This window comes from Malania oleifera, chromosome 7 (genome assembly GCF_029873635.1).
Source record: "Malania oleifera isolate guangnan ecotype guangnan chromosome 7, ASM2987363v1, whole genome shotgun sequence".
Taxonomy (NCBI): Eukaryota; Viridiplantae; Streptophyta; class Magnoliopsida; order Santalales; family Ximeniaceae; genus Malania; species Malania oleifera.
In genome coordinates this window covers 51,039,361-51,060,386 of record NC_080423.1, presented here as the reverse complement: position 1 = coordinate 51,060,386, position 21,026 = coordinate 51,039,361, and the positions used below count along the sequence as shown (strand labels likewise).

The 21,026-nt window shown below is 36.1% G+C and overlaps 1 protein-coding gene across 1 annotated transcript; it reads right to left on the bottom strand.

Moving 5' to 3' along the window:
• Positions 1–249: 249 nt before the first annotated feature.
• Positions 250–3,425, bottom strand: LOC131159786 (pentatricopeptide repeat-containing protein At4g21300). The gene has a single exon (XM_058114955.1). The coding sequence runs from the start codon at positions 3,170–3,172 to the stop codon at positions 620–622; it is 2,553 nt and encodes an 850-aa protein (XP_057970938.1). The 5' UTR covers positions 3,173–3,425; the 3' UTR covers positions 250–619.
• Between the last annotated feature and the right edge of the window lie 17,601 nt (positions 3,426–21,026).

The following is a 21,026-nucleotide window of genomic DNA, read 5'->3' as shown; positions in this document are numbered from 1 at the left end:
CAGTAACTGTCTTCCTGTGTTGGATGCAATAACACACAATTTTGTATTTTCTGTTTTTTTCTAAACCATTATATCATCATACAATTTCTACTTACATTCCCATCATTCCGCCCTTTTCCTATGACCAGCCATTCCAAGAACGAAACATAATATAAAAGGGTCAATATAACTGCTTAGGGAATGAGTATCCGCTTAGATACATGCACACACACACACACACACACACACACATATATTGCCTGACCTCTTAAACACCATAATAGCAGGATCTTATTTTACTGTTGATATGCTAGAACGACAAGAGATCACAAAAATACATACAATTTCAACTTGCTGCACCTATTGACAAGATTGCCGAAGCCTCAAGTCTTTCTAGAAAATTTTCTTTTCGATAAAAAAGGTAATATCTATGTTCTTTTCTCTGCTACTACTGAATTGATTACAAAATCTGAATGCATTTGATCACAGATCTCATCCCATTAGATACTTATCAGTTGTGGAAAACACAAGATGCAGCCTATCAATTTAAAAAAAAAAAAAAAAAAAACCTAGGTTGGAGGGCAGACTTAAAAAAAGATAAGAGTGCCCTGACTTACCATTTTCCTGGTTATATTCTTTATTAAGATATGTGTATCCTCTTTTGGGTCGATATTATTCCATTGTCTCTGGGTGCATTATAACCATATTTTCTGAGCTCTTGGAGAAGATTATTCAGCAGTAAATATATCTGAGCAGATCGTGGGTGACTATCATCAGCAGCAACAAACATATGGGTGATATTGTTGACTTCAATCCAACTGTAACCGGGTACCTTCTGCACTCTTCTTTCTTTCATCATGCTTCGTATCTTGCAAACACTGTGCCACTGCCCTGCATCAGCATGAACATTGGCTAATAACATGTAGTAGCCAGAATTTTGTGGATCTAAATCAAATAGATATCCTGAAGCAAATTCAGCTAGCTCAACATTTCCATGTATTCGACAAGCTCCAAGCAATGTTCCCCAGATACCAGCATCTGGATTAAAAGGCATACTCTTTATGACTTCCACTGCTTCACACAAACAACCAGCACGCCCAAACAAATCAACCATGCACGCATAATGCTCCATTCTAGCTGTTATCCCATACTCTTGGGTCATGCGTTGGAAGTAGCAAATTCCTTCATCAACTTGGCCAGCGTGAGCACAGGCAGACATTATGGCAAGGAAGGTAACATGGTCTGGTTGAATTCCTTCTGCTACCATTTCATGGAACAGATCAATAGAGTTTCTAAGGCACCCATGGCTCCCATAAGCAGCAATAATGGTATTCCATGAAACTTCACTTTTCCCTTGCATCATGTTAAATACACGGTGAGCAAAATCCAATTTTCCACATTTAGCATACATGTCTATTAGTGCACTCTCAGCATAAAGATCTAAGCTGAAAGCACCTCCCATCATGAAACCATGGATCTCTTTCCCATAACGGAGTGCTGCTAAATTTGCACAAGCAGAAAGAGCAGCTGATATGCTAACACAGTCATAGCTGGCTCCTTCCATCCCCATTTGGTGGAAAAGATCAATGGCTTCTTCTGGTTTGCCATTCTGTGCACAACTTGTGATCATTGAGTTCCAACAAATAGCATCTTTTTCAGGCATTCTTACAAAATATTTATGGGCAAGATCCAATCTTCCACATTTTGCATACATGTCTGTAATTGCACTACCCACATAACATCCTTTGTCCTGCCCATTCTTGAGTATGTTACAGTGTAATTCCTTCCCCAATTTAAGAGCAGCCAAACCAGCACAAGCCGGCAGAACACTTGCCAGTGTTACTGAATTGGGTCTCATTTGCTCCTTAAGCAACAACTGAAAAATTTCTAAAGCATCACCATTCATTCCATTGAGCACATACCCTGAAATCATAGCTGTGCAAACCACAATATCTATTGCAGTGCTTTGGTTGAAAATATTGCGTGCCATCTCCACATTCCTACACTTAAAGTATACATCAATAAGAGCACTTTTCAAAAACACATCCAAAGGCATGCCATGTCTTACAACATAACCATGAATTTCCTTGCCTTGTTTCAAACTTGCTGATTCGGTTACAGATGGGAGGAAACTTGCAAATGTAATTAGGTCAGGTTTAATGCCAGAAGATATCATCTCATCAAACATTTGTGCAGCGTCATCCATAAGCCCATTCTGGACATAACCAGCAATAATCCCATTCCAAGTGACCAAGTCAGTTTTGTGCATAGTGTCAAATAATTTACGTGCATCAGACAAGTTTCGGCCCTTTGCATACATAGACAATAGTGAGTTGGCCACTAGAGAATCCATTTCCAGTCCACATATATTTACAAGCCCATGTAGCTGAGAACCTAAATTAATCATTCCCTGGGACGCACAGACAGAAAGCATACTGGCATATGTAACTGAATTGGGCTTAGTTTCACCGTTCCTCATTTCCCTAAACAGCCATAAAGAATTATATGTGTCTCCACCTTTCACATAACCACTGAGCATCACGTTCCACAAAGCACAATCTCTGTAAGGCATTTTGTCGAACAACAAACGTGCATCATCAATGCAACCATTGTTTGCATAGAAATTGATCAGAGAACTACCAACAAATACATCAATCTCAAAACCCATCAAACGAATGCTGTTGTGAATTAACTTCCCCAAACTTAGATCATTCAAACCACCGCAAGCCTTAATAACGTAAGGAAAAGTATACTTGTCTGGAGAAGTTCCACACCCCAACATCTTGAAGTAAAAAAGCAAAGCAAAATCAAAACAACACGTCATGGTAAACGCTCTAATCATCCAATTCCACGGCGACGCATACCGCAAATCAAGCTGAAAGAACGTGTTTCTAGCATCCATGAAGCTGCCGCAAAGAACATAAACGCCCAGAATCTTTGAACCCAGAAATCCAACGTTGCCAATTCCATTCACAATGACCTGGGCATGAACTTGGCGAACTAGCGGAATGGAACCAGGGTCAGAAAAATTTTGCAAGATAGACGCAATATGTGCGGATAAAGCCTCCGGAGTGTTTGGAGGGAACACAACAGACTCAAGGTTTTTGCAGGTTGTATGCGATGAAATGAGCTGGAGAGTAGTAATGCCTGTGAAGCGTTTACAGATTGAATGTAGATTTTTATGGTACCTCATGAGAATAGCAAAACATGTTCATCTTCCAGGCATTGGTTATCGAAAGACAGCAGCAAAATCACCCAAGATTAGTTCGTTGGCAGCTTCCTATGGCTATTAGAGGTTGGACAAAGCTCAATGTGGAAGGCAATTCTTGAGGGAATTCGTGATGAGCGGGTATACGATCTTCGTTGATACTGGCGAATGGTGTTTCGCGTTCCTTCCGAGGAGTGAGTATCAGGGCGGCTCCATTCCCTCGGGATATTTGTGCATCCTATGCAGTAGCGGGCAATTTTTGAACTCTTTATGTAGGGCCGCAAAACAAGAGTTTTTTGCCATTTTAATATTATTTTATAATAAAATATTAAATAATACTTTGTTTGAGAATTTTTTTTCATATTGACGCTTACAAAATCTTGCTGAACGGTTCAGCTAGTTTTGTCACGCGTCAACATCGGCTTATTTCCCAAATAAATCTCGCGGGATGGTCTAATGAGATTTGCTTGTCACGTGTCAACACACGATTGGGAAAGCCGTTTAAATCTCGTTCGACGGTCCAACGAGATATACTGTGCATGCAATATTTTGGTAAAATAAAATATCCTAAGTATTCCATTTTGTTTTTATCTTTTTAAGATTTTTGAGCAATAAATTTGTGTTTTAATTTGATAAAAATGAAGAAAAAAATTATTCGTTAATTTGTTATATATATATATATATATATATATACTTTTTATAATTTTCGTCAATAACTAAATAAAAGAAAGTGGATTCCTTTTCTTTTTATTTTCTTTATATTTTTCAAGCAATAAACGAGATTACTTTTTATGTTTGATTTTAAGAAAAGTAAAAAATAAACTTAGCATGTATGTGATTTTTTTTTTCCACTGTTGCCAATTTAGGATCAATGCTCTCTGGGATCTAGAAAATCTTAGCATGTTTTTTGTCAAGTGGTTTGTGCTTGTCCTCTCACGGAGATACCGAATCCTGTTGAAGTCATCGCATGTACAATAGGGAATGGATGAGGGAGTCCTTGCTTGTGCAAGTTCGTCCAAGAATTCTTTTTCTCGATCCTTATGTGGTCCATACACAACCATTAACAATCAATCCCAACTACCATCACTTGAATTGTTAGAGTTTTACAAAGCAATCTATTATGGCTGTTATCTTTAGTAAGTTTTGAAGCAGATATGAGATTAACATTGAATGAAGGAATGTAAAGGGCATTATGTAAGATAATATCAGTTGAAAGATTTACATTTCCAGTAAAGACAATAGGAGCAGAATGGCCATTTGGTAAATAGACCATAGATGATTTATTTGGTAACTGAATGGAATTGAAAAAATGGGGAGAACAAATCATATAATCTGTTGCTCCTGTATCAATGATCCATGGGGGATTATTTTTGTTAGTAGATACAATATGACATGATATAATACCTAATGTAGAAGCAGCATTTGCTGTGGAATTGGAACTTATGGGGGTATGGGACAAACTATTTGCAAGTGACAGCAGATTTTGAATTTGCTCTTAAGAAAATATGTTTGAGATACTTGAATTTGACTCCAAAGAAGAAACAATATTTGCATTGGGTAAATTGGTGTTTGTATTTCCTTGTTGAACAGGAAATTTTTTTTTTTCCTCGTGATCCTTTCCATCCAAGTGGGTATCCAATTAAGTGGAAGCACTTGTCTGCAAGATGACCATTATATCCACAATGGGAACAAGTAACATTTCCTTTGGTCTTTGGTTTTGTGAAGCGAATACCACTCGTGGCAACAGATCTCTGTGTTTGTGCAGCAATCATTGCATGAGAGTCTATGGAAATACCAACAGCTTTAGATAGAGACCTTTGGCTTTCTTCTTGTAGTAATAAGGAAAACAATTTGCTCATAGAAGGCAAAGGTGATTGAAGAAGTAACTGACTTCGCATCATAGAGTAGGAATCATGCAGACCAATGAGAAACTTCATCACAAAATCTGATTGCTGTCTGTCTAAAAAATTCTTTAAAAGATTGCAAGAACACTGGTTGAGAATTCCACAACGGCAAAATGCCATGGCAGAAAAAATAAAGGCTCTTGAATCAAACAAAACTTGGGATCTTTTTATTTTACCTCCAAACAAGACTACAATAGGTTGTAAATGGGTTTATCGTGTCAAGTTTAATGCTGATGGCACAATTGCAAGGTATAAAGCAAGACTAGTGGCAAAGGGCTACACTCAACAGGAGGGTTTAGATTTTTTTTGATACTTATTCTCCTGTTGCTAAGATGACAACTGTGAGAGTTTTACTTGTTGTTGCTGCTATCAAACAGTGGCATTTACATCAATTAGATGTTAATAATGCTTTCTTACATGGAGATCTTAATGAAGAAGTTTATATGCAATTGCCACCTGGTTATTCTTCAGCTACTGACCCTTGTGTCTGCAAGCTCAAAAAGAGTTTATATGGATTGAAACAAGCATCAAGACAATGGTTTTCCAAACTTTCTCATTCTTTGCTGCAACTTGGTTTCACTCAAGGAAAATCAGATTCTTCTTTATTCATCAAACAAACCCCCTCAGCTTTTATTTCTTTACTCATTTATGTTGATGATGTAATTCTTGCTTCTGACAACCTTGATCAAATTAATTTAGTCAAGAAATTTCTCCATGATTCTGTTACTATCAAGGATCTTGGTGAGCTCAAATACATTCTGGGCTTGGAAATTGCTAGATTAGCTAAAGGTATTACTCTTTCTCAACGAAAATATGCATTGGATATTTTACAAGATAGTGGTTTTTCTAGATGTAAACCAGCAGCCTTTCCTATGGAATCCGATCTGAAAGTTAGTGCAATAGATTCTTCACCACCTCTAAATGATTCGGCATCATATCGACAACTCATAGGTCGCTTGTTATACTTGACTATCACTCGACTAGACATAGCATATTTTGTTCAAGTACTAAGCCAGTTTATGACTCATCCAAGCATGATACATCTTTGAGCTGCTGAAAGGATACTCAAATATATTAAGGCTACACCAAGTCAGGGAATTTTATTGTCTGCAAGTTCGTCTCTTCATCTGAAAGCTTATTCAGATAGTGGTTGGGGTGGCTGCTTCGATACTAGAAGAAGTGTAACTGGTTTCACGGTTTTTATTGGAGATTCTCTTATTTCATGGAAATCAAAGAAACATGCTAATGATCTACTGAATCTGAATACAGAGCTTTAGCTACAACAACCTATGAAATTCAATGGCTTATCTATCTTCTAGTTGATTTAAATGTTCAACATTCTCAAGCTGCTTTGTTATACACTGACAATAAACCAGCATCTGAAATTGCTTCTAACCCTGTGCATCATGAGAGGACTAAGCATATTCAACTAGATTGTCATTTGGTTCAAGAAAAGTTACAAGAGGGCTTAATTAAAATCATCTATATACCTTCAAAGCATCAATTAGCTAACATATTAACCAAGCCTTTTGGTTCCCTACCTTTTCATCATCCTATTCACAAGATGGGAATGATTAATATCCATTCTCATCTTGAGGGGGGGGGGGGGGTTAGAGTTTTACAGAGCAATCTGTTATGGCTGTTATACGTAGTTAATTAGTTTTATTTGTTCATTATCTTAGTGGTCCAAATGTAAAGATGTAATTGGTCACTATTCCTATATAAGTGAACCAATTATACAACACTGAAATATTCAATCAATCAAGTAAAAGATATTTGTTTTCATATTTGTTTTCTTTTATTGTTTCTTTCTGAAGCTTGTTAATATACAACTTCTTATATTTTACATGAATTGTAACTTACAGAGATAGAAAACTTACCATTTTTGATTGTTCAATGAGAGAATTTGTTTTTGTTCCGTCATATTAAAATACCTCCTGCTGTGAGTAGAGGATATCGACTGAAGTCTATGAATAAACAACCCTGAAGGTCATTGTTATCTCATTGAGCAAATCCTGAAGCCATGATCTCATTTTTTGGTTCCATTGCCTTAATCTTGTCTATCAATGGTTGAAAGGATAGTAAAAGAGTATAGGGATTTGAGTAAAGCTCAATAAGCTGCCAATATTGAGATCAACGGGGAGGACTAGAATTTCTATTGTGATTGGGCTGAATACTTGAATATCTTGGCTAGTACAGGTACTCAAGCTAATGAAAGTGGGCTAAATGTGGGCCTCCAAGCCTTTAATACATATTCATTTTTTAATATTTGCTCATATGGTTAGTAGAATCTTACAATCCTCGATCTGATCCTACTAACCCTTCAGTGATCCCATTTAAGTTTGTCCTTTTTTTTCTCAATAGCAATTTAGGATCCCGATTTTAACAACCTTGAATTACCATGACAACTTCAATGATCCCCACCTTTGTGAAGACTTGTAGCAATTCACTAAGCTATGTTCACCGGATTGCCTAAACAAGTTGATGTCAAAGAGTGGCAACAAAACGAAAAGAAGATAATGAGAGCGTACAGTTGCTTAACTTATTCTGCATTTGAACGGAGCATATAATGCATTAATAAAATAGCACTAGCTGGAATGAAAAACGATCTATCCTAGTTGAAGAATGCAATAGATGAACCCCACATTCCAAAAATTAATCTTAGCCACAAGTTGCATGTACACACAGTCACTCACCATCACCATGACCACCATTTACTAGTATATGATTTGGATTCACAAGGAAGCGAATGTGAAATCGACAGTAAATGTAATATACCCTTCAGAATTCTTAAATTCTATTTATCTCAATGTATATACCATTGTGATATGATCATGTTCATGTTTCTAATGCTAGCCAGGTTTATCGATTTTGAAGATTGATATGTATTTTTTAACATCTTGGAGCTTTTGTTTCTCATAAAATTTACTTGGTAGTTTAGTTAAGGATTGTTTGTAATCACTTATAAGAAATTATTTTTTAAAAAAGTATTTATTTAATAGTTAGTGTTTAGCCAATTTGAACTTTTTTTAAGAAAAATAAAAATAAAAACTAATTTTTAAATTTTGATTGAACTTTTTAAACTTAGTAATAAAAAAAAAAAAAAAAAGTTGACTTTTTTGGTTGCATATTTCTATATTTCAACAATAGCATCATTGCTAATATCAACCTTAAACAAGGTGACATCCCCATATACTTCTAGGAGGAACTTAATCTATATATTTGTAAAATTCTTGTTTCGTCATAGTTAGATACAATGTAAGCAAAAGAAGATCAAAAGATGTATTTAGCTAATTTTGATATCAAGAAAGAATATTTTATTTTTTTTCCCAATGTCAACTTAATCAATAATATCAAGTAAGTATTTAGCATGGTGCCGGCGTCCAATTATATAATGAATCATTACTGCAAAAAATTCAGCAAAGTCCTCTTTTAAAAAATGACCATATCTCATCTATGCACCTGTTCAAAGAAAACATTTTTCCTAAACAATGGATATCAATATGTTCAAAAATTTCATTCACAAATTTCATACACATTCAAAGTATCAAATTACTGTAAAAATTTTGGCAAAGTATCCTTTTAAAAATGACCATATCCATTTATGTACATGTTCAAAGAAAACATTTATCCTCGGCAATCGATACCAATATGTTCACAAATTTTATTCAAAACTTTCATATATATATATATATATATATACGTGGGAAACAATACTTGCACCTGTTCAAATCCATGCATCTGTTAAAAGAAAATAATTTTAATTGGGAATACCAGTATGGTCACAACATTTATTTACAACTTTCATTCACAACTGTCATACACAACTTTCATTCACACATACATATTGGGAAAAATTAATAAATATTCCTAATTATACATAAATAATGCAATGATGTTATACAAATGAAATAAAAATAATCAATCCTATACATATGAAATAAACATAATCAATGCTATACAAATGAAATAAAAATAATCGATCATATATATATGAAATAAACATAATCAATGCTATACACTCAAAATCAAAAGGAGACTACTCAGTGCCGCATAAAGGTCGTCTTCGGTTTCAGGGTGGCGGCTGTTTGAGTTTGCCCTCTCCTGGTTGCTTATCAGCATCTAGTATCCTATCCCATCGACGTGTTGTATGTCCAGCATTTCGGCCAAGAGGTACCGCATAATTGGTATCCATGTGAAGCGGATGGGGAGATAACACATATGATAGCTCTAGACAAGAACGAGGTGGCATGGCGGGTGCATCCACCTCCTCCGCATCAAGAATGTCATACAATAGGTATGACATCAATGGGGTGGTAGCATAGTCAGAAGGGGCGTCTACCTGTCTACTAGATGGTCCCGCAATATCGGCTCCTGGCGAAGGTGCATACGGTGCTGACTGGCTAAACATGTACTCCATTTGCACAACTGACGACGAGAAGGTGGGACTCAATGGATGACTAGAGGAAGTTGCTCAACCTCCTTATACTAGAGCTGGTCGACCTCCTCGTGTAGGCGGGGCGGGTCAAGGTCTAGGGATCCGCCGGCCATCCTCGTGGACAAGATCTAATCCAGATCTCACTAAACTCTGAACTGTGGGATCTAGAGATTAGATCAACCTCGTGTAGTACGTCAGCCTACAGTATATGAAAAAAATTGGTTAACGCATTGACATCGTAATGTACACATTAAAAAAGTAGGTGTGGGTTAAAGTCTTCTTACGAGGCTCACCAACCTTCGCACTCGTGTATGGTTTAATACCTTCTTCCACAGTCATTTCATAATGACATGTTTTTTGGGTGTTTACTTCCTCCACTTCAACCACATGTTCGCCAGGCGTCTCCATCTGCCTATCCGTGACAACACCCATTTGAGGAATGGTTTTGATATATAACTGCATAGTTAAATATGTCGAACGTACGTAGTGTGCATCCAACACAATGCGCAGACCATAATCATCAGTTATGGAAATAGCCTCATAAAGGACTATACCATTGAACCCTCGCATAGGGTATCTTGTGGTCACCTGCAATGCATATTGATCTTGATCAATTTGCAAATATTTGTATATCTTCGCATACAATTTATTTAATTTAGTCTTATTGCCAATTCGAATTGGTCGAACCGGTTTAGTACTATAACTAACACTTTCTACTCCGATGATAATTCTATGCCCCTATATACAACAACAACTGCTTAAGCTTCTTGCCATTTAGATCGACCCTTAGGAAATAGTAAAGACCTAGGAAAAACAAAATTGTATATATAAGCGCATGATATAACACCTCTTTTCATTCATGCTAAGCTAATCAACTATAATCATGAATCCATTCATTATGTAGTAATCCTTTAAAATAAAGTTCAGCATGCAGCATTTGTCAATCATTCGGTACATGCTTTATACACTTTGATTATTTTGGGAAAAATCTTATAAAAAATTTGGTAGCATGCCGTCTATAAATAGAACATTTTCCCATCATGCATATCACAAACCATGCACCAGATATCCTAGGAGTTTCTACAGCATGCAATTCACAAGTCACTGCATCAACCATGTAGGTGGCATTCAGTTCAATTAGCATGCACTCCTAATCAACTAGCAACATGCATTTCACAATATTGAATCAGTCATGTAGTTGGCGTTCCAAATTAATCATGCAAAAATAGTATATTCATTAACAATTAAGAAGTAAAACTACTGTGTGCATGAACATCAAATAATTAAGAAGTAAAACTATTATGACTACAATAAGTCAAGTAGTTATATTAAATAGTTTGATAGTAAGTTGTTTTCTTTGTAAGACAAGAAAAGAAAAAAAAAATTCTAGAGAAGGGAAGAGGATTATTATTGCATGCCTAAATTTATGACTTTTAGAATGTGTGATTTTAGGTTAAGAAATTTTTAGAAGGGGGACAAGAGGTTTGAATCGCAATTAAGAATTTTGAACTAAAAATGGGGAGATAAAATTACCCTCGTTAAATAGTTTTATTTATTTTTAATAATAATGACAAAATAGATTATTTTATGATGAGAGTATAATAAGTTCTCATTAAATATGTATCTTAATTATTTATTATTTTTATAGTTAATATAATTCATATTGCTATTTTTTAATTAAAAATTATATATTATGATGCATATTTTTTTTGACCAAATCCACTACACAAAATCAAATCAATTTTTGAACACACCCTTAATTTTTAAAACCAAATCAATTTTCTTTAGATATCTTAATAACACATGTAGTTTTCAAATTCAATTACAAATAAGGAATTCAACCCTAACTTCACATTAATTAACAGCAAATTAACCAAATTAACCTCACATTAAATAAAAGCAAATTAACACATTAAATATATAACAATTACACATACAAAATACCGTATAAAATACAATATATATTATTTACAACATTAATTTTTTTTTTCAATAACAATTACAACATACTTTAGATTTTCGAATCATCAACTATATATAGAAATATATTAATTACAACATACTTTATATATAAATGTCAGATTAACCATCTCAAGACACAAATTAACTTAACTAATTACAAATCAATACATAAATTCAACCATAAACCCTAAGCTCAGATTATTTAACAGCAAATTAACCAACAATATTTACACATTCAACATATAACAATTTCAATGCGATAAAATACAAATAATGAAATGAAACCCTAACCTCAGATTGGGGGTTCCAGATGCAACTTTCAACAAAAAAATCGAAAGCACAATAATAAATTATGAATCTAAAATAACAAATCTTCAAATCCAATTCAAATTAATCTTGAATGATCAATGAAACCAAAATAGATTTAGGGTAAGAAAAAACATATCCCATTTCTTCCCTTTTATAGCTTACTTTCCAACGATCACCTGTGAGTTCCCAAACGATCACCTTCTACGCCAAACGGTCACCTACGAGTAGCCTGCTGCTGCTGCCATCCTCCTTTCTGCAACTCTCTGCTCTCTGCTCTCTTTGCTTCTCTACTCTACATTAGCGAGGAAAGTGAAGGAGAAAGGAGGAGTTGAAGGGCCCAAGCAAATCTCGCTGGATGGTCCAATGAGATTTGCCACGCGTTAGACACTGAGCAACTATTCCATTTCCTAGGCAAATCTCGCTAGATGGTCTAGTGAGATTTGCCTTGCCACCACGTGTCAACACTCGAATTTCCTGGCCCTTTAAATCTCGTTGCTTGGTCCAGTGAGATTTAAACAAATCTCGCTAGACCAAGAAGCGAGATTACGTAAGCATCAAACTGGAAATTTTTTTTCCAAACAAGGTATTGTTTAATATTTTATTATAAAATAATATTAAAATGGGAAAAAACTCGGCAAAACAAGATAACGACCAACTTTAGATGGATCGTAAATGGGTTGGGCTTAAATGGATTCAGGTTCGAATTGACCCGTCTATTAATGAGTGACTACTATGTAAATCTAAATTCACCCATTTAATAAACGGATAACTTGTTTAAAAAATAATTTATTTATTTTAAAATTTTAAGCATGCCTAACCCATCCTCACCAAGTTGAGGGTAGTTGTCAGAAGAAAATGTTGACCCTATGGGTCATTCCCAATTTTGATAATGACAAATACTCTTGGTATTTAATGTTTTCCGAGTTTGTGTGAAGTTCATATTGGTGAAATCAGTTGATGGCACATGAAGACTTGAAGAAAACCAAGACCCTGAAGCTTTCTCATAATTGTACTTTATATTATTGCCTTATTTGGGTCTGTAATGGTAACATAGGGCAAAGGTCTGTAATAATCTGCATTACATGCATGTAGGAACCTATAAGCTCAAGACCTTAGAGAGACCTTAGGGAACGGTTGACCGATGTTGGATTTTTCTGGTAGGATAGAAAGACCTTAGGTCCCTAAAAAAATGCACAAACAGTCCCCAATATCACTTATAACATCAGAGAAATTAATTGAAGCAAAAATTGGACTTAATTGAAAATCTTGAGAGAGGTCGGGCGACTGAACCTGTGCCGTTCAAAATGCCTTGAGCGCCCGAACTGTGGACAAGTCAACATGTTGACTTGGATTTAAGTGGCCGAATATAATTGACCGCATCGTCCACGGGCGGTCGAATCCCTGACTTGACACCTTTTCACCAACCCAGGCGCCCAAACATTACGTTCAAATATGCCTTGGGCGACTGAATTGGCAAGTTCGGGCTACCAAACTTAGCTTCGGGAACCTGAAACGCAAACAGAAACATTCTATCTTTTGTTCAGCCAACCGATCCTAGACTTGGGCACCTGAACTTCGAAAAACACTTTTTTGGTTTAGTCTGTTCAGGCACCTGAACCTCAGATTGGGCACCCAAATCTCGCGGGTTAAATTACTTTTTACCGGGGTTAAAATTAAGTAAACATGGTTAATTTTCTTAATGGCTTTTAAAACAAATTTAATAATACCCTTGGTGTCCCCAACGATCATAATTTTGCCTATGCCTATATATATCTCTTCATTTGCAAAATTAAGGCAAGATTAGCAAATAGGATTAAACCAAAATTCTTTGAAAAATTCCAAATCCTATTTTCTCCTACTAAGTCCATAACACTCAAACACCTTCATTCCTTTGAGAAATCGTACCTTGTGAGTGTTTATTGCTTGTTATATTGTGCTAGAAACCCTCACCTGTATATTACACATATGATTTTCATATTGAGGGTTGAGCTTGATTTTTCCCTTGATTTCATTTGATAAATCTTTGGTTAGGAAAAATCATATAGTTAAGTGGGTTTGCATTATCATTGCAATATTCATTTGAGCTTATTCTTTTGTGTGCAAAAATATTTTACGAAGCTAGATTTCAAACAACTCTTGTGCTAGATACATTGGAGAAAATATTTTTGAGGTTGTTTGAATACTCTGATTGGCATCTTTGAAACCCTAAGTTTGCATTGAGATATTTTATATTGAGTTTCAAAGAAAACCTTGTTTATACACTCTTATGCATATTTGAGATTATCCATAATATTGAGTGTTGATTGCACACGTAGAGCATTGAGCTTATAGTTCATACATCATTGAGGTGCATTGATTATATTGTGCGTAGTGGTACATATCAGCTTATGTAAGAAGCATTTGTTTGTACATAAAATTTTAAATCTGTTGTATTCCAGGAACGGGCCTGAAAAGGGAGACTGGCTGTTGAATAGTCCTAGACTGGTTTAGACCCAGTTAGGAAAGCTAGGTGCGCCATCCTGGTAAGGCATGTTGGTTGAGGTCAGCCCTGTGACTTGACCTAGTTGTAACTGGTGCCGCTCCACCCATTATGTGAGCATTAGTGGAATCCTCGGGCTTGCGTGCTATAGGCGGGGACATAGGCAGTATTGGCCGAACCCCGATAACATATCGTGCGTGTACTATTTATATTTTTGCAATTTATATTTACTGCACATGTATGTTTTATTGTGAATGATTGAGCTTATTATTGCATAAACAGACCCTAGGTTGCGTAATACTACTGATCTAGTTTAACCTAGGAAGTAATTTTTAAATACCCAATTCACCCCCCCCCCCTTGGGAATACACCAAAGCTAACAGAAAATAAGAAAGACTAGAGAGGAATTGAGATTTGTAGAAACCATCTTGCCGGGAAGCAGCAAGTTTTTAAATTTCAACTCCTAAAAGTGTAGCCATACTGCTTTAATTTCCACCTCTTCTTGTTCTTGGAGTATTGGCTTCTCAGTAGGTTTCAAATCCCTTTATTTTTGGGAATTTCCTTGTGTGTAAGTCTTAAGAGTAGCACGACTCACTTTGCCAATTGTTCCCTTTATTTTGGAAATTGCATTTTTAATTTCTTTGCCAAACAGCTCGCCTTCATCTTCGCCTTCAGGGCATGCTGCACCATGCATGACCACACCCTCCACAAAGCCATAGCTTTAAAATTAGGGAAATTGAAGACCGTTAACTTGCGGATTGGGGAGAAGTTGCTGCAGTGCTCGACGGTGATCGATTCTTGGCTGCCAACATCATGAGAACTCCCCATCATATCTTCGATGGTGGTGATTGACATGGACGACAATGAGGAGGAGGAAGGTGATAAGTCAACACCAACCATTGCTCCTCCAATCAAGCCGTCAATCACTCCACCGGTCAAGCCTCCATTATCTCCGTGAATCTTGGCTGAGATTACTCTAAATTCACTGTGCAAAGCTCCCCCGCATTCATTATTGATTATGTATAAAAAGCCATGTATAGCAATGTATTATTAAGTAGAAAATATAGAAAATTAATAATTCTCTTCATGGTATTAGAGCTCGCCGATTCTTGAAATCGACAAGTCTTTACGACCTCTCCGTCGACAAATTGCGCCATGAAATTTCCTCTCGTCGGTGCTATATTCTACTCCAGGTGCTCAGCCGCACCCACATTGCACGTCCCTCCCAGCTTGCTTCCGCGTTCAGCTTCCATAGAAAATTTGCGGTTCGTCTCTCATCCTTGACCTCCGCCGTGAGTTCCTCTGGGTCGACTGCGACCAAAACTATATGTTAGCTCTGGTGCAATCGCAAGAGGGAGGGTGAATTGGTATTTGAAAATTCCTTCCTAAGTCAATCAGTCTAGGAGCAGTATTATACAAGCTAGGGGTAGTGTAAGTATATATAAAATTGCAAATATGAAATATTTACCAATATTCAAAGCATACAATGTAATTTCAGTATTTCTCAACTCAATGCAATTATGTGTCTATTAGATATGCAGTATATTTAGTAAGGAAATTAAATCAAGCATATAGTAGAATATAATGTAGAGTGTAAAAGTGACATCGCATGTGATATTGGGATTCGACCAATCCTGCCTACGTCCCCGCCTTGGCACACCCGCACAAGGATTACACTATAAGCTCACTTAATGGGTGGAGCGGCACCTAAACACTTAGGTCAATTAGCATAAGACTGACCTCGACCTTTACAGACAATCCTTACCGAGCTGGATTACCACCCCCTCAGGCCACGCCTAGAATATAATAGTATTTTTCACAATATAAGAGGGTACAGTGATTATGCTTCTCAATCAAGCAGATATGTACCAAAGTACAACACAAATAAATATGCCCTCATAGATGATATGGATTTAATGCTCAGCTGAGATTCAATATGTAAACTCTCTAAGATGTGTGAGTGTATGTATATGTGAGAGTTCAACTTTTGATTTTAGTTAAGATATTCAGCACATAAATGATCAAAGAAAGTTTAATACAATCCAAATCAAATATCTCAAGGATATTCTAAATGTAATGCACAATAGATATTTTGGATTGAAGCTGGCAAAAACAATATTAAAGATAATATGCAAGCTTGTGTAAAATAATATTTTTGCAAATCAAAATCCACAAGCTTGATGAATCTTGCAATCAAGATGCAAAGACTCACTGGCTATAAGGGTATTCCCGCTCAAAGATTTATTGTTTAAATTGGGGGAAAACCCTAGCTAAGAACTCTCAATGAAAATAATCAATCAAAAAACAAGGAGAGTTTTAGCAATGTAAAACACTCAATAACACTCTTGGGAACTTGATCTATAAAGAGAATAACAAAATAGAGAGTGTATAAAACTAGAATGAGCTAAATGGGGTTTGAAAATTTGACAGAGTTTTTCCTTAATGATCTTGCTAATCAATCCTTAATTTTGAAAATGAGAAGATATATAGAGGCAAGGGCAAAATTATGACTGTTGGGGATTCAATGGGCATTATTAAAAAGATTTTAAATGAGTTTAATATTTTAACCCTATTTAACCTCTTTTATCTCGGTTAAAAAAATAAAACCAACCCAAGAGTATCGGGTGCCTGAGCCATGGTTCAGTCATCCGAACAAACATAGTGGAAAAAGTTCATTTTGAAGTTTGGGTGCCTGAATCAAGGTTCGGTTTGCTGGACCGAGGCGATTTCCAAAAAGTCCATGATTTGGTCGCCTAGTGTAATGTTTGGTAACCTGCACTTGAACTTTCGGTCGCCCGAGGGTAAAATGAACATGGGAGTTCGGGTCACTGAGTTGTTGGGAAAAATCACAATTGACGTTCGGTCGCCTGAGGGCGATAGATTCATTTTTGGTTTGGTCACCCAAAGCCAAGTCAACCAGCTAACTTTTCAGCTCGGGCACCCAAGGTGTTTTGAACTCCTGTGGTTCGATCGCCTGACCTCTCTCATTTTATGCCTAATAAGTTCAATTTTTAATTCAATTATTTCCCCTGATAATATATGTGATATGCGGACTATTTTGTGCATTTGTCTAGGGACCTAAGGTCTTTTCAAGTACGCCTAAAAACCTTGCGTCGGTCAACTGAAGGGTGCCCTAAGGTCATTCAGTCCCTATGGTCAATCTACGACATTTCTGAGCATTAAACCCTATCATTCATGCAGATGCATTATTAAAAACCATATAAATTATTACAGACCAAATAAAAAAGAAATGCAAATACAATAGAAACTAGGTCTTCATTCTTTCGATTCTTCAGATGCCATAAATGAAGCTTGATCTTCATAGTCCGTATGGCTTGCTTAAGTTCCTACCAACAGTGCATGCTAAGGATAGATCAGTTCAAAAACTTTAGTGCACAGGTGAGAAACATTGGTTTTGTCATAAGCAAAACGGGATCAAACTCATAGGGTCAACACTACGTTTCTTCCTCCTACCACCCTGCTCGCTATCGCTCCGACTAGTGCTCCCTCGCCAGAGCCAATGGCTAAAGCGATAACTGCTTCTCCGCCCCCACCCCGACTGCAACAACAACACTTGTAGCATCTTCCTCGACAACTCTCTGCCACAGGTGTGTAGCACAACCCTCATCTCAAATTCAACCTTTCAAGGATCAATTATACATCTCTCCTGACACCATCGTCCAATTAAATATTTTTCTACATCTCCATCTCAATAATTCAAGCCCCACTTCCAATTAAATATTTCTCCTGACACCACTCCATATATTAAATACTTTCCTGCATCTCCAATTTATCAATTCAAGCCCCACTTCCATTTGAACTATTCCAGTCCCACTTCCAATACAATAAATCAACCCATCCATTAAATTCTCCCTTCCTATAGACCCATACTGCGGGCCTTGCACCTGTCTCCTCATTCACTTTTCTAGCCATTTTTCCTCTTCCAAATTTTCCTTTAATAAAACCCAGACTCCTATAATCGTATATATACATACAACTAGCTTATCTTCTCCTATATTTTAATTATGGTTGAATTTAGTGAAGCTACAGTTATATCTTCTGGCAAAAATACTCATGTTGTCTCAATTAATACATCCACACTTATTACTTCCAAACTTTCAAGTGGTGAAAACTATTCAATGTGGAACTCCCACATGACAAATCTTCTTCTTGGGTATGATCTCATGGGATTTGTAGATGGAACTCATCCATGCCCACCAATTAATGATCCAAAGTATAAAATTTGGATTCATCAAGATCGACTATTGTTTCTTGCTATCCAAACAGTTGTCATTGAACTAGTAGGTCCAATTGTATCTTGATGCAAAAATGTCAAGGAAGCGTGGCGCAAACTCAACTACCTATGCCAACAAATCTAATACTCGGATGGTTAGTCTAATTGATTCCCTACCAAGGTCAGTCAAGCAGGAAAGAGCATTTCTGAATTTATGCAAACTATTCAAACCATTATTGATGATCTTGTTATAATTGGGCATAATATAAGTGATGGAGAAATAGTGGCACATACGCTCAATGGTCTCACTGATGATTACAAAGAACTCAAAGTTGCCTTACGTGCAAGAGAATCACCCAAAAACTCATGGACTATGAAACGAGCCTCAAACAATTACACTCAAAAGACTCTCATATCACTTCCCAATATTCACAAAAGCAACATAGTAAGAAAAGCAGAAACGACACCTTTAATTCCTTTCCAAACTAGTCTCGATTCATAGGAAACAATAATGGCTACCCACGGAACAACAACAACCAGTTCCAACAGAATTCCTAAAGAAATTGTGGCAACCCAAAATTTTCTAGTAGTTTACAAGTTCAACGTGTAACGCCCCGAACCCCTAAACCTGGGTCCGGTGCGTTATACCTGATATTATCCTGTCAAATCATAAATCATTAACAGACATACGCAGCGAAAAAACATAAACATCATCTCCATATAACATATACCATAACACCGACATTCCATAATACCGTAATATACCAAAGTTTACAATATCCCAACTAGAAATCCATAAAATTTAACCATCACCTGCATTTCCGTATATATAAACATCTCCAAAACATTTCAGTATGTTCATAACCATTTCTCTCACAACATCCTTAAAACATAACGGCATAAAACATAACATATATATACATCCCCAAAATATAATTAACGTACACCCCTTCTTATAAAGTCCTTAAAATGCTAAAATACCCTCGAGCTCCTAAGCCCGACCTCGAGGATGTCCTGAAAAAGAAACATTCGTATTCGAGCAAGACACATCTCAGTAAGGGAAAAAACATACATATTAAAACAGCGTGTGGCTAACATGAGGTGTACATATATCATTTTTCTTTCATTTTCAAATCATCATATAACATTGAAATCGTTTTCTAAACCTAAACAATCACATGCAAAGTTTTACCCACGAGATTACTTAAGAATAAGGGTGATTACCCGCCCATACAAGTAGCACCCCTCTGCTATGATACATAGGTAATCCTAAGGTCACAACTAAAGCATACGAGAGAACTTGCCTTACTTAGTAAGCTCTCAAGTGTTAGATTAATCCCATACTCACACATTCAACAATAGTTTACCGGCAAAGGCCCTAAGGATAGGGAAATCTACCCGCTTATACAAATAGGTTTCCTCTGCCTTAGTACTTTATACAACTACTGCTACATCTGAAACTACTAGTGTACTCGCCTTCCTCAGCACGCCCTCAGGCGAAGAGTTCGCCTTGCCCAATCTCAACATATTCTACATACATACATACTTCTAATATCATAATACATCATTCTTTTCTGTCATTATACATTCATACACATTCATTCCTGTTCATAACTTAACTTTGCATTTCCTTTCACTTTAAGTGACTCTTTCCCATTTGTATCATTCACATTTCACATTTCATTTCATTGTACTATCATTCCTTTATCATTTCATTGCATAACATTTTCATTTCATTCCTTCGTAGTACAGATGGTCTTTAGCCATCATCAGTTAGTTTCCACATAGATATGAGCTAGAATTTGCTACAGTTAGTTTCCACATAGAAATGCGCTAGAATCTCTAACATGGCTGTCTTTCAGCTGTCTTACATTTACATGGTTGCATTTAACATACAAAAGCATCATTGTCCATATCACATTTTATTCATAAGCTTTACTTACTTAACCTGCATCTCATATGTTTAACATATATTTGCACAGAATCTCATGCCACACAGTTTTAGCAGTAAAATCCATATACATTCCTGATAAAATAAGCCAACCCATAGTTAACATTGATATATTGAAAATAAATTTCATTTCTTAATTAATTTCTTAGAAAAATTCCTTTCCACTTCCATTCATTCATTTTCACATATACATGACTATATAAACATTCCTAGACTCAGAAAACATAATTTCATGGCTGGACTTTTAAACTCACATATAAACATATATACAAAAAAAAAATGCATAATTCATTTTAATTCATGAAAAACCTGATTTAATATATAAGTTTCCACCTTACCTGACTTTTAACTATGCATGTAGGATCCCCGAACTGATTCCCACAGCGTTCACCTAGATCCTGAATCCAAAAATCCTAACTTAATTCAAATAAATTCCAATTAACTCAAATCTTAAGAAAAATGCTTATTTACTACTTCTTAGGCTCAATACAACATTATTCGTTAAGGAAAACCCAAAATAACTCACTTATCTTGATTTTGGGATGTTTCCCAAACCCCTCAA

Coding starts and splice junctions, on each gene's coding strand:
- LOC131159786 (XM_058114955.1), bottom strand. CDS start 3,172: ATGAGGTACCATAAAAATCTACATTCAATCTGTAAACGCTTCACAGGC.